The sequence below is a fragment of the Meriones unguiculatus genome, chromosome 3, assembly GCF_030254825.1.
Source record: "Meriones unguiculatus strain TT.TT164.6M chromosome 3, Bangor_MerUng_6.1, whole genome shotgun sequence".
Lineage (NCBI taxonomy): Eukaryota > Metazoa > Chordata > Mammalia > Rodentia > Muridae > Meriones > Meriones unguiculatus.
Genome location: NC_083351.1, coordinates 20,871,399 through 20,886,369, shown reverse-complemented (window position 1 = coordinate 20,886,369; position 14,971 = coordinate 20,871,399). Strand labels below are relative to the sequence as shown.

Below are 14,971 nucleotides of genomic sequence, written 5' to 3'. Positions count from 1 at the left end.
TTTTTAGGAGGATGGCTGTGGAGAATAAAATGATATACAATATTTTGACTTCTGTGCCATCTGTAGATCAATAGAGAAGAGTGATGGATATCAAGCCAGGGTGTTGACAGGTGCCATTTCCTGGTACATGAAGGCCTGCTGATCAGAGAACCGCTGGTCAGCATTGGTGTTATGTTCTGCTGATGCTATCCCTAACTTGGGCCTACTCTGCTGTTGTTAGTATGAAACCCAGAGAAAACTGTGTTATGGGAAACCTGAATCACTCTTCTAATGATATACATACAGCATCTTGAAAAGGGGGTTGTCCCACTCTCTTTTTTAAAAACAAAAATAGTTAGGTCAGTGTTAAGTTTGGAGAGCGAAACTTAACAGTGGGCCGCCTGCATCTAAGTGAATTTTCTGCAGAGCACTTAGCTTCTGGTCAGAGCAGCTGGGGGTTTGGTCTGGTAAGCGGAGTGGCCAGCATCATTTGTGGCACAGTGATGATACAGGACTCACAGCAGGTACATAGAAGTCCTTCCCAAATGTGACGGCTGCCAGTCCAGATGTTAATGTTTCAAGGTGGCCCGCGTGGAGGCCAGTCCTAACTGCAGTAAGTAGTTGTCTGTATTTATTGAGATTTCCTTGTCACAGCTTGAATAAAAGAATTTAGCTCTTTGCCTTTCTTTCCCTTTGAATTGTGCTTCTTTTTGAGTTGGTTTTGGTGCTGTTAATGCTTTAGTAATTTTGAGATAAGGATTTCTTTTAGGAGGCAGGACGTGGGGTTTATTCCAGCAAGAAGACAGAGGAGCCCTGTGAGTTTGAGGTCAGCCTGCTCTACATAGTGAATTCCAGGCCAGCCAGGACTACACAGAACCTGCCACAAACAAATTAGCTAACTTACTTCCAGTTTTGTCAGGAGACTGACAAATGTATTGTTCTGCTAGCTAGCACCCAGCATGTGCATCCCCAGCTTTTAGGATAGCAAATTTTGGAATAACGGAAAAACTTGAATCCAAGAGCCAAGTTGTGCCCCCCTTCCCCCCCTCCCCCGAAAGCTTTTATTTGTTTCTGGAATAAGATATTCCCCTCTCCATCATCTGAATTCCGTAGTAGTTACAAAACATATATTTTGAAAGCCCCAAATTGCATATCTAAGGACACTGCTTGTTGGTCCCTTGATTTTCTTCTATAGGTTGAAGACCAGTTAGTTATTAAGAACAGTGTGGATCATGAGTGCTACCGTTCCCACTGCAAGCATTGGGTCCATGCCACTGACCTAACTTCGTAGAGGTGTTGGAAGGCCTCCCCAGGTTGTGTCAGGCGCCTGATTTCTGACCTGGAGGATGCGTATTTGTAGCTATTCATCCAGTCACAATGATTTGGCCTGGAAAGCTGGTACTATATTGATTTTTGTGAAACTTGGGTAATGCATTACATATAAAAGCCAGGGCTTTGAGGCTCGACTGGATTCTTCATCTGTATAACAGGAACAATTATCATTCAAGGAAATGTCATAGTAATTAACAGAGTATATTGATACTCAACCTTTATTGTGCACTAATAACATTAACCTCATCCTAGGATTTAGGATTCCTAGGCCCTACCCTAGCCTCCCAGAACTGAAACATGCTTTTGTTGTTTTGGATACAGGGTGTCACTTTGTAACCCAGTCTGGCCTCAAACTCACAGTCTTCTTGCCTCAGCATCCTAAGTGCTAGGCTTGCAGAAGTATAGTACTGTATCTGCATTTTATGTAAGACAGCCACTCCCCTGCCCCAGCGATTCACATGTGTATTAAAGTGGTAAACACCGCACTGCATGTTGGAATCTCCTTGGAATATTATATCATTAGGGCCTTTAGATTTTGGCTTACAAAACCAAACTATTTTTGAGAGTTCTTTTAAGTAAAAGCACCTTTTGATTATAAGGTAGGTTTCTTTTGTCCTCTTGGGTATCCCATCAGGTATTTGCTCCTCTCACCTTTTTGTACACCAGGAATTGGGTGATTGTGACTGCCATGCCTATATAGGTTATGCTCTACTGTACACTTCTCTCAACTTTTGCTTCTACCGAAATAGGGCTTTTTAAAATAAAAAAGACAAAACAAAGATTTATTTGCTTATTTATTATGCATATAGCACAATGTGTGTGCCTGTGCACCGGAAGAAGACACCAGATCTCACTGTAGATGGTTGTGAGCCACCATGTGGTTGCTGGGAATTGAAAGTCAGGACCTTTGGAAGAGCAGCCAGTGCTCTTAACCTCTGAGACGTCTCTCCAGCCCAAGATCAGGGCATATTTTAAATGGGTCCATGTCACACTTGTACTACTGTTGTGTCCTTTTTTAGTGCTGCATAGCATGGTAGTATCTCAGAGTCAATGAAATGTAGTAGTGGCTGCATTTTTTCATTTTAACCTTAGAAAAACAAGTTGACTTGATTTGATTTCTTTTGAAGAACTGAAATTTTAAGGATTGCCTGTTTAATCTTTGGAAGAACCCTTATTGTAGATTAATGTATAGATGAGAAAAGTAAGGCCCATAGGCAAAGTAAGGGGGCCCTGTTTTCAAAAGCTTTGTTTTCATTCCATTTTTGCCCAGTATGGCTTTTGCTCTGCTATGGTGGCTTTTGAGGTGGGTTCTCTTCAAGTTGTTCCACAAGTTTAGCAGCTGCAGATTTTTACTCATTTTCTTGATGGTGAAAATCTGTTCCTACGAGTTATTTGTTATACTTTGAAAAAAATCAATGAAAAAATTTTTGGGACTATTTTGTGGAAAATTAGTATACACAAGATTTGGTGTTGTCAGTGTCATCCTTTTTTTTAAACTGCAAGTAGATTCACAAAATACTGCTTGTCTAATATAGATGGAATAGGCTCTGATCTCACTAAATGACCTTCTTCCGTGTGAAGTGTTGTCTTCTGAACCCTGCAGTGAGGGGAGGATTTCTGGTTCTGACTTTTTTGGGAACAAGAAAGGTGTTTGGAATTATCTTCTCCTATAGTTGTCCTGCGGAGGCTTGAGTTGTCTTAGTAGGCCACCTCTGTGCCTATGGTTCTTAACAGTGTCTCCTTGGCTCCTGGCTCTTTGGTGGCTAGCAGTGGACAATGTTTTCACCCACTGTGTTGCTCCCTATCTCTCAGCACCCCTTTATTCCCACTGTGGAGAATTTGATAGGGCCTGGATGCTCAAGTGCTATCTCTGCTCCTGGTGCTTGTCCTTTGCATTGCCATTTAAGGTTAATCTCTAAATTTTGAGATTGTGATCATCAGCCTGGACTATAGAACCACTTTTAATTTTTTTTTAAGATTTATTTATTTAATGTATATGAGTGCTTTGTTTTCATGCACACTAGAGGAGGGAATTAGATTCCATTACAGATGGCTGTGAGCCACCACCTGGGTGCTGGGAATTGAACTCAGGACTTCTGGAAGAGCAGCCAGTGCTCTTAACTGCTGAGCTATCTCTTCAGCCCCAGACCCACTTTTAAGTGACTGCTCTGGGGGGACCATATCAGTTATGTGCTTGTGTTTGGTAGTGTTTCAACCTTTGGTATCCTAAAAAGTGTTATGTGCTGTAGTTTTACATGTGGATAACATAACATTCTTAAACTTTACAATACAGCATATCATTGCTCTTCATAACCATTTATTGAAACTATCCCTGCTTAGTAGATAGGAAAACTAAGACTCAGAGATGAAATGACCGGTAAGTGTTGCAGATAGAACACAAAATAGATCAGGCATACCTGTGTTTGTACTTTCTGAAAGACCACACAGCTATAACTATCTCACATTACATATTGTTAAAAACCACAAAGATGCCAACAATTAATGCTTTTTATACTCCTTTTCTACATTTCCCCTAAATTTATTTTTATTTTATGAATATGGGTGAAATGGGTCTTTTGATAGCAGCTGGTTTCTCACTCTTATCTTGGCATAATGCAGAAGGCAGGCTTCATTGCCAGCCATTATTGTTGCATATCATTGTAGTAAGGCTTTTTCTTTTTAAGTGGGTATACACACTAGTGCTGAAGTTATAAATGTTTTCTACAAATATCTGCAAGAGGAGATACCCTACAAAAATCAACAGATAGAGTTGCTAGTGCTCTGCCAAAGATTTGATGTTTTGATAGGGAAAGAAAGTCAGGTAGCAAGTTGTACAGGATTAGTGAAAACCAGCCGACCTCAGAGAATATTTTGAAAATCCAGTCCTCAGCCCTAAAATTGATAATGAAACTGTTACTGGCTGTGTATTCAGTTCAGGCCAGTGAGCAAATGGATAGGCTGAGCAGGTTCATGGGCAGGAAGCCCTTGTGAAGGTCACCAAGGAATGAGAATGCTAAACATGAGCTATTCACTAAACATGCTCGCCATCAGCACCTTGCTTGCTGTAGGACCTTCCTACTGCTTCTTTCTTCTATTTCCTGTGTAGATTTATGTGTCTTTTGAACTTCTTAGGAGATACTGGAGCTGGGCAGTTTTTCTCGTTTTGATTTATAGGCTTGTAGAGATTCTTCCTATGATGCATTTTGGCCATTGACATTAATGTTTTCTTTTTGCCATTGCAATGATATTCTTACCATCTAGACTGGTTTAATGATGATAAAGACTAGATGAAATTTCTTATTTTTGCAGTTCAGTTTCACAGGAGGTTTTAGCCCTCACCATTAAAACCTGTCTTAGTCATATTTATTGAGCTTTTGCTAGACAGTTTATTCATCTTTATAGCTGCAGCTATAAAAATGAAAACACTGCTTCTGTACTTCTCTGCAATGTGGAGATTGCTGCTTTTTCTAGTTATTGTGTAAGCTCTAGGACTTCAGAGTCTTGTCTTTTTCCCTATCTACGTTGGGGTCTCAGAGTGCTCCTTCAGTGCTTCTGTGTTCTTAAGCTGCATGTTGTAGAACTGCAGTCTTCAAGTCACGTTCCTTGGTGGCCACTGTTGTGCTTCATATTGTCTTAGCCTCTTGAGGCTAAGCTGTATGTATAGGTCACACACATTCCTGTTTTCATATTTTCCCCAAGCCTTTCTTTTTTCTGTGTGTATTTGAACAGAGAATGATTTTAAAAGGAAAACAGGCTCTGAAATAATAGACTACAGGTCTGAGCCTGTCGGAGCTCCTGTATTGTGGTTTCTGATCAAGTGGTTCCTTAACTCTTTGGAGAGCTTGTTTTGTTTTCTCTGTGCAGTTTGTTCGTTTCTCAGTCTGCTCACAACTAACTGCCTGCTGCTCTGTGCTCCACTAAGTTACCGCTTCTAAGGTTTTGGTGTGGAAGTGCTTGTCTTCTGTCCACTCAGCTTGCCCTGTGCCAGGAACTTTAAATGAGCATGTGCACTTGTTTCCTACATAAAGCCCGAGTCAGTGGTGGGAACAGCAAGATTGCGTCTCTCGTTTATAAAAGCTGAAGTTACTTAGTGCCCTGCGGTGCTGGGGCCTGCAAAGCTGTCTGCCATATTTAGTTCATAGATAGTTGCTTTCCTTTTGGAAATCAAGGAATTTTTTTCTTCTATATCCAGGGCTTATGCTGGATGCTACTAAGAGGAGACACATTTACATTTCTTTAAAACAGAACCTAAATAGGTCCAGTGTTTGAAAGTTTGAAACATTTCAGAAATATATTCACTTGTATGAAATGCCTCCAATTATATTATTAAAACTAATTTGCATGGAAACGTTCAGGTAATGGAAGATATGAGTTTTTAGAGTATGCTTCTTAAAAGAAAGATTTAATATGTTTTGAAGCATCATTTAAAAAACGTCAGTGTTGGCTAGGTTTGTGGTGCACATTTGTTATCTCAGCATTTAGGACCCTGAGGCAAGAGGGTTACCGAAAATGCAGGCCAACCTGAGCTTTGTATGTAGTGTGTTCTAAGCTAGCAAGGGACAGCAAGGACCCAAATCAAACAGACCAAAAAAAAAAATCAAGACAAAATACAAAAATATTAAGGATTTGGTGCAACAAGGTGGAACGAGGATGGTAGTACAATTTGGTAGGGTACATTCCCAATCAGGTGGGGACTATTGAGTTCAAAGAGTTCAAACGGTTTCAGCACACATTGTTTCATATTTACAAGTAAAGGAGGGACTTAAATAGAATAGTGGGAAGCCATAGACTTTTTTTTTTAACATAGGCTAAATACTTTCCCTCTAGACAGATGTGAGAGTAGAGATGTAGGTTTGAGAAATACACAGTTTTAATTAGGCTTTGGGAAGAAGGGGTGGGGCAGAAGGAGCACATGGTATAAGATGTCCTCAGTTCTGTAACATACCTGTCTGTCTGTCTTTCCCCATCTGGCAAAAATTTCTGCAGTGTTCTTGCCTCTGTGTTGTTTGTAAACTAGACTGTAATGTCAGGCGTGGGCACTGTCCTGTCTAGTTAGCATTTAGTGTAGTCTGCTGTCCACAGTGGGTATCCACGATTAGTTGATGATTAGTGAAGCTGAAGCTATTTTTTAAACAGGGCCCAAGGGATGCAGACAGTGATGAAAACGACAAAGGTGAAAAGAAGAACAAGGGTACGTTTGATGGAGATAAGCTAGGAGATTTGAAGGAGGAGGGTGATGTGATGGACAAGACCAATGGTTTACCAGTGCAGAATGGGATTGATGCAGACGTCAAAGATTTTAGGTTTGTATATTTTACACTTCCGATTTTTGGATGTGGGCTGTGGGATTTTGTTTTAATTTTAGTCCCTCTCTTCCTGTTTCATTTTTAAAAATTGGATCTAGTATAGATGATGCCACAGAGGTGTAAACTAACTGGTAAGGTGGAATTTTTAACGAACTGCACCATGTTTCATACTGTGCCCAAATGGTAGAATTTGCATTTGTGTGGAGCCGGGGTTGCAGAGTGCTTCCACAGAGAAGATTTTAGTAGTTCTGGAATACTCAAAAAACTTTGGTGTAGGTGCTTTGGGACTTTCCTGAGTTTTCCCCACACCACTATACACTAGAGACATGATCTTGAGGAATGTGCCCCTTTCTCATATTGGAGGGAGAAATAGCTGAGAAATTTTGCGCCTTCTCCCATTTCATTTATGTGCAGCAGTTCCATTCCACGTAGGTAGACCAGTCTTCAGTTACTTCAGCTTGAAGAATTAGAAGCTAGGTGCAAAGCAAGAGAGTGGCTCACTATGTGACCTAGGCTGGCTTTGAATTTGGCAGTCCCTCCTGCCTTGGCCTCTGAATGCTGGGATTTCAGATGTATGCTGCCATACCCAGCAAATGGCTTGTTCATAATCATGTACTTTTCCATGGATGCCTCTTATCCCATCTCTGATCATAGTTGCAGATTTCCCTGTAGTAGAACATCTATAGTATTACATATTTGTCTTCCACAGTTGATAAACAGTCTTGTTTATGTAGACAAGCCTTAGTTATGCTGTGTAATTTCAAAAGGAATCTTCGTTCAATGATATACATACACACACACACAAATAATGCCAGTCTAAAGCTAATATTTGTTTATTTGAATACAGACTTAAACATGCATTTTTATACACTCCTACTACCCACTAGTACAAAAAAGTATTTTGCATCATTTGCAAAACAATTATCAGTTGTTTAATAAGCCTATATATATATAGAACATGTATAGAATTAGAATCTTTGAAATTTATATATATTGAATATATATTGAACATGTATAGAATTAGTCTTTGAAATTTGAGGTGAAGGGCAATAAATGCTTACCTGTGTTCTTGGGATGTGTTTAGGTGACCTTACCTCCCTGAATCACAAGCATCCTGGAGTAGTGCTTTTTGGTATCTGGCTGGGGTAGGAGGTGGTGGTGTTTGTGGTGGAACATGACAATACTTTTTACTTGTACCAGCTGTATTATTATTATTATTATTATTATTATTATTATTATTATTATTGAGACAAAGGGATTAAGTGCAGCCATAGGCTACTCTCCCTTGCCTGTAATGGGTTTGGATGATAGTCATTTAACATAGGGTTGTGCTATCTCTCAAGTCCCAGAATAGTACTCATTTAAACTTTCAGCCCAGTGATTACACTTTGCTTTTTGGAGTTTGGTGACATAAAGGATGGTGCATCAGTACATTAACTTAAGTTTAGCATTATCTTCGGAGTAGGAGCTTGTGGTCAGTAATGAAGCTTTACCCATTTTTTAATTGATTTACTTCCATTTCTTTGGCGGGGGGGGGGGCTGGGGTAGTGTTCACCACTGGTAGTAATATAAATAATACATGAAAACCCTTTTATTAGAATCATTCTAAGAATTGGAATTTCCCCTAGGAACCAACCTTGGGTGTTTTGCTTTATTTTGAAACAAAGTCTTGTGTGTACTCAAGCTTGGCTTTGAAACTTGCACTGAGTTCTGGGATCATAGGTGTGCGCCACTATGCCTGGCCCAGAAACCAACCTTTCCAGTTTGCTTTGTTTAAGGAGGAGTGCTGCTCTGGTAGAGTGTATATACCCCTGTGTTTGTGGGGGAGATTTGTTTTCATGGCTGCCCCAGGCAATATTGTTTTTAGTTTACTCTTGTGTTTCTTCAATATAGATTCCACAGTAAAGGAATATTGTATGTTAAAGCAGATAGTATAGGTTCAACAGGTGTGTCTAGGAGGGAATGCAAACAGTTGACTCATTCTAGAGGCTGCAGCCCTGTAACGTAAGCCTTGTGGAAAATCTCGGGTTATTTTATAGAACCAGCTTTCAGGGCCGCTAATGAACTATGTCAAGGACATAGAAACTGGGGGTTGCTGTAGTGTCCCTCCCCGATCAAAATAAGGTTTAATGCCCTTTACTTTCTCTGTTTAGCCGTACCCCTGGTAATTGCCAGAACTCTGCTAATGAAGTGGATCTTCTGGGTCCAAACCAGAATGGTTCTGAGGGCTTAGCCCAGCTGACCAGCACCAATGGTGCCAAGCCTGTGGAGGATTTCTCCAACATGGAGTCCCAGAGTGTCCCCTTGGACCCCATGGAACATGTGGGCATGGAGCCTCTGCAGTTTGATTATTCAGGCACGCAGGTACCTGTGGACTCAGCAGCAGCAACTGTGGGACTTTTTGACTACAATTCTCAACAACAGGTACAGTGTGTGTCTTTGTCACCCTCTCCTTTCTCTCTAGTTAGCACATTATGGGGGTGGGGTGGGCAAAAGTGTTACCAGCTTAGAATGTCATCAGCCAGCTGTTTTTGGTTCAGCACTGAAATAAGGTTACAAAGCTCACTTTTTTCCTTAGGAAGATGGTTCTTAGCTGAAGTTGCTGGGAAGAGAGCTCTCTGCTCTGTATGTAAAGATAGCTCTCTTGTTCATAATACCAACTCATTCTTATCAGTCATGTCTTTTGTTTAAATTAATTATTCTAGATACCGTCTATAACACATACCAGCAGATATCTTTCAAAATAATTAGAATGATTGAATATACAACATACTATAAGGTGCTGGGACTGTGCTGTGGTCATGAGAGCCAGAGTGTGCATACATCTAGAGAGGTCACAGGATGGTGTTGGACACTTTCCTCTTGCTGTTTGCATAATTCCCTGAAACAGGGTTTTTCAGAGTTTGGAACTTTGTCTAGGCCAGTCATTTGCCTAGGTTGGCCAGCCAGTAAGCTCCAGTTATCCCCTCCCCGAGCTGCACCCTTTAATGCTGCTACCCCACCCCTACTGGGCTCAGCCATGTCCATTGTTTTCTGTGCATTCTTTGAATTCAAACTCAGGCTTGGTCGCCAAGTGCTCTTGCTCACTGAGCCATCTCCCCAGGCTTAACTTTATTCTGTTTAAAAGTTTCTAGAATTTTTGTTCATGTGTTTCCTGTTACAGTTTTTTTGAGACAGTGTTTTTGCTATGAATCCTAGGCTGGCTTGGAACCTGCCCAGCATTGCCTTGAATCTTATCTCAGCCTCTATCTTTTTTTCTCCCCTTGAATTTTATTTTATGTCTGTGGGTGCTTTGCTAACAGGCAAGTCTGTATATACAGTGCCCAAGGAGAAAAGAAGAGAGTGTTGGATTCTCTGGAGCCTGGATGTTTGTGAGCTGCCATGTGGGTGCTAGGAACTGAACCTGGAGTGCTGCTAACCACTCAGTCACCTCTCTGCTCCATTGCTTTCAGCCTCTTTGCTAGTACTGAGGTCACAGGTGTGAGCCACCATACCCCAAAACTATGCCATTCATTTTTGAAGGCATAGCAGGGTTAATTCATTAGAAAGAAAAGGAGCTATTAGAGGGACCAGGGAGCCTCACAATCTACAGTCTGATAAAGGTTGGTTGTACTCCTTAGTTTTGGACTGTACAAAAACAGATTCTAAGTGTGAGATATTGCAATATTATTGTAGTTTTGAAATTATGTATTGACTTTGGAGATTGTAATGTGGTGTGTGCCTTTCTTTACTGCCATTTAACTGATCCCAGATAAGTATCCATAGGAAGTTTACTGATCCCAGATAAGTATCCATAGGAAGTTTACCAAAAGAAATCTCTTCAACTTATGCTCTGAATATATATATGGTTGTTAAGTTTTCACTGCTTTTGGTGAGACTGGGGGTGGAACCTACTCTTGCTTTACAGGTGCATAGGCTGAGCCATACCCCAGCCTATGTGAGTTTAATTTGCAGACTTTTTTTCCATAGAATGAAAAGTATAACTTGGATATTGTTCTCTCTGTAGCTCCCGGTAGCCATGTCCAGCTCCACAAAAATCTCTGTTCTTTTTCTTTTAAGAAGAGTTAATCTCCTGTGTTTTAAGAAAATTTGACTCTTTATTTAAGTGTCCTTTACTTCATAGTCTAGGAGTTGTGACAGTTTGGTTACTAATCTATGGTTTCATACTATCAGGAGTTTTGGAGCTAGTGAATTATTAGGGCTTAAACATAAATGAACTTTAAAATTTTTAAAATTTATTATTTTATGTGCATTGGTGTTTTTGCCTGTATGTGTCTGTGTGAGGGTGTCAAATTTCCTGAAACTGGAGTTACAAACAGTTGTTAGCTCTCATTTGGATGCTGGGAATTGAACCCAGGTCCTCTGGAAGAGCAGCCAGTGCTTGTTAGCCCTGAGCCATCCCTCCAGCCTATAATGATCTTTTTATATATCAGAGGTTCTAATTGAACAGATGTTCAGTGTCATAGATGGCTTTTCCACTGGTTAATTTAAACAGATTTGCACTTAGGAGCCTGTTAATCTACAGCTTTTCATAGTTGTTTTAGTTTTCACAGTGTAGGGGTATTGCTATGTGCCCAGGTATGATTTGGCCATTATTGTTTTATCCTATGTCTTAGTTAGGGTTCCTAATGTTCTGATTAAACACTACGATCAAAATAAAGGTGGGGAGGAAAGTTATTTGGCTTATACTTCCACATTGCCGTTGATCATTGGGGAAGCCAGCACAGGAACCTAAGAGTCAGAGGTAATGCAGAAGCCATAGAGGAATGCCACTTACTGGCTTGCTCCTTATGGCTTCCAAAGAACCCAGGATCACCAGCTGAGGGATGACTACACACATATGGACTGGCCCTGCTCCCATCAGTCATTAACTAAGAAAATGTTTTACAGGCTTTCCTGAAACCTGACCTTACGGGAGTATTTTCTCAGTCGAGGATCCCTCCTCAGATGACCATAGGTTGTGTCAAAGTTGGCATAAAATTAGTCAGCACATTCCATATAACCTAACTGTTGTATTCACTTATTCATTCACTCATTGATTGATTGATTGCCCTTGTTCTGGGCACCCAGATAACATCTGGGAATCATTATCCTAAGACTTCCGAGTGTCCTTCCAGCCTCAGTTTTGCAGAGGTGCCTGTAGAGAAGCTGGAGGTGTTACGGAGGAAGGTTTGTTTGGAAGTTTGTGTGTGTGATAAAGCACCATGACCAAAGTGGGTTAGAGAAGATGGGGATATTAGCGTTTCCAGTACCAGGGAGTCTGTCATTGCAGGGAGACACAGCAGCAGGTTTGGCTGTAGGAGCAAGAAGGCAGGAATCTGAGGGCCCACATTTTTTACTGCAAACAAACACAAAACTGAGTGAATCACAAGTGGCTTTAGTGGCTCGGGCCACTAAACTCTTAAGAAAACACACCCTTCAGTGACATATTTCCTTCAGCAAGTTCACATTCCCGAAACAGCACCATTAGCTAGGTATCAAATATTCAGATGTTTAAGACTGTGGGGGGGACATCTCATTCAAACCACCATTTTTTTTCATCACATTTAACTCCATTTTCATTCTCATTCTCTAAGGACCACTGGGTCAGTCTTACTTTCTTCAGATGTAATTGGAAAGGCCTCATTTCCACCACCTTCTAAAGGTGCAAGTGCCTGTGTTGTGATAACTTGTTAATGCCTTTGCCAGCATGGGAGCTGTGTATGAGCAAGAGGTGTCCTTTCTTTCAGACAAATGAGCCTTTAGGGAGCTCTTCCTCTAATTTTATCTAACTTCTTCTCTTTTATTTAATATACTTTCCCAAATTAAAATTTGAAACTGTATAATACCTGGGAAAGTCCCTGGGTATTGTTGGAAGGTTTGTTAGATCACACCCAGTAATATAATATTACTGTGTAATGGCCCTGTATTATTTCTTGGGTCAGATGAACTATTTTAGGGTCACTTTGTTGCCGTCCAAGTATATATTTGATGAATAGAGCAAGATGTTCTTTTTTGTTCTCTTTTTCCTAGTTGTGTTCTGTTTAGTCATTAGGATGCAGTTCATCATTTATATAGTACAAGATAATACGCCATGATAAGAGATGGGATGGTGCTGGAGAGATGGCTCAGTGGTGTTAAATGCTCCTCCTCCTCTTGCAGAAGACCTGAGTTGGGTTCGCAGTACCCATGTTGGGTTGCTTACAACTGTCTCCTGGTAATACCACCACTACCACCAAGTTCTGTTGTGTAGCTCTGGCTGTCCAGAAATTTGCTATGTAGACCAGGGAGGCCTCAAATTCTGTCTGTTTGCATGTGCATTTAAAATCAGTGCTTCCTTAACTCAATAACAGGGCCACCCACATACACATGCACATACACAAATAAACTTTAAAATAACAGAAGAGATAAGCCTCATTTCTGCAGGAAGAAGGTGAAATTGAAAATAAACATGGCATAAAGAGTAAAACCTATAAATAGTAAAGCCTAAAATGCAAATGATCTGGGATGTTTTTAGCCTTTCTGGTAGTTTGGGTACATTGTTGAGGTGAATAGACACTGTGCATTTTATCGACAATGACAAGACTTTCTTCTTTTAAGCCAGGGTCTTGCTAGGTTTCTTTACTGGCCTGGAACTCATAATCATAAACCCCCTGCTACTATCTTTCAAGGACTGAGATTGTATGTGCCTGCAGTTGGAATTTGAGGCGGAATGCCTTAATTATTGTGCCTTTGTGATGTTTGTGTAGAAGCAGTTTAGATATTTTGATGTTAATCTCTTAATTGTTGACTCCGGAGTCCTTCAGGATCTCTTGAGTTCTCCTTGCAATGCAGTCATATTGAGATAAGTGCTATCAGTGCTCAGTGATGAGCTTCCACATCTTAAAGGGGTGTTTGGGTTGACAGAGCATAGATTAGATAGATGATGGATATACAGTCACAGGGTACCTGAAGTGTACTCTTACCACTGAGTGCAAGACTGCATGGAGAATTGAGTCCAGGTCGTGGAGGTCTTGAACAGGGTGTGTCTCAAACATTGCTCAAAATAACTCAGGTTTGTTGAGCTGGTGATCTAGAACACTGTATTTTCTTTTAGGGGCTCTTTGATTTTGGGTTTTGTAAATGAGGAACAAAGGGTGGTCATCTTCCTTTCTTTTGATTTATGTATGTCAATTCATTCATTCATTCATGACATTGTGTGGACATTGACAGAATAATTTCTTGTTCTGCTTCCTTTTCATTGTGATGTTTCCATTGGAATTTATGGAATTTGGTTTTGGCAGAAACAGTGTATGCTTTAGTGAGATACAGGATACAAATCACCCAGAGAATAGGGAAAGGTGAGATTTTGACTTAGTTCTTCTATTATTCTCTGGGTTTAGGATGGTTCAATTTCTTCTCTAGTCACTGGTGCTCGCTTGTTGTGAATGTGACCTCTCAGATACATTTACAAGAGCAAGAGTTCCAGAAATCCTTTGAGCAGTTAGGTGGTCCCTGTGGCTTTTGCTTTCCTGGATGTTTTGTTTTATGTTGATGGACTGAACCATGCTCTGGTGTTACTGAACTGCCAGCTCAGAAAGCTGACCTATGTTGTCTGTATGCTTGTGTATGTATTTTAAATATATAATATACAGACAGTATGGAGAAAACATTACATAAAAGTTGTAATATCAAGATGATAATAATAATGAGTAGCTGAAGGCCTTGAATTGATCCTGTTTTTATCTTCTGAGTGCTGGGATTATAGAAGTGTGCCACATGTGGCTTACAATTTACTGTAACTCCAGTTTTAGGGTTATCCAATGCTGTCTGCTTCTCATCACCCAAATGTACTTTCAAGTCGTCCCCTACCCCACCCTCTTATCGATAGTCTCTCTTTGAAGCCAGGCATGGTGGCATATGCCTTTAATCTCAGCACTTAAGAAGCAGAGGCAGAGCAGGCAGATCTCTTTGAGTTTGAGGCCAGCCTGATCTACACATCGAGTCTAGGACAGCCAGGATTACAAAAGAAACTCTGTCTCAAAAAACAAAAAGAAAAGAAAAAAAGGTCTCTCTTTGTATCCATGCCTGTCCTGGTACTAGCTATACACAGATCAAGCTGGCCTAAAATCCACTTCCTTCCACCTGCCTCCTGAATGCCTGCCATCTGACCATCACACTGGCTTATTTGCATAGCTTTAATGCAAATCGTTTTTTAAATTCACAAGTAATTATTCCATTAGTGTCCTATGTGTTGTTACTGAGGAATACTTGATATCGACTAGTGAGTGATACAGTGATTGAAGGTTACCCAAGTGTAGTTTTAATTTGCTCAGTTATACAGAAACAGTTATTTGGTAGAGGGTTGCATTTTAGTTTTGATATGAGATCTCAGT

The 14,971-nt window shown here is 40.5% G+C and overlaps 1 protein-coding gene across 19 annotated transcripts in view; it reads left to right on the top strand.

Annotated features, from left to right (window-relative positions):
• Positions 1-14,971, top strand: part of Pum1 (pumilio RNA binding family member 1) — a 114,255-nt gene that overhangs the window by 55,679 nt on the left and 43,605 nt on the right. For 15 of the 19 annotated variants that reach the window (XM_021636464.2, XM_060379455.1, XM_060379454.1 and 12 more), the window contains 2 exons: positions 6,448-6,614; positions 8,771-9,041. The exons of 2 other annotated variants lie outside the window; for them this stretch is intronic. In XM_021636464.2, coding sequence (XP_021492139.1) covers positions 6,448-6,614; positions 8,771-9,041 — 438 coding nt within the window. The remainder of the gene's footprint in view (positions 1-6,447; positions 6,615-8,770; positions 9,042-14,971) is intronic. 2 more of the 19 variants (XM_060379463.1, XM_060379462.1) reach the window with 1 other exon arrangement.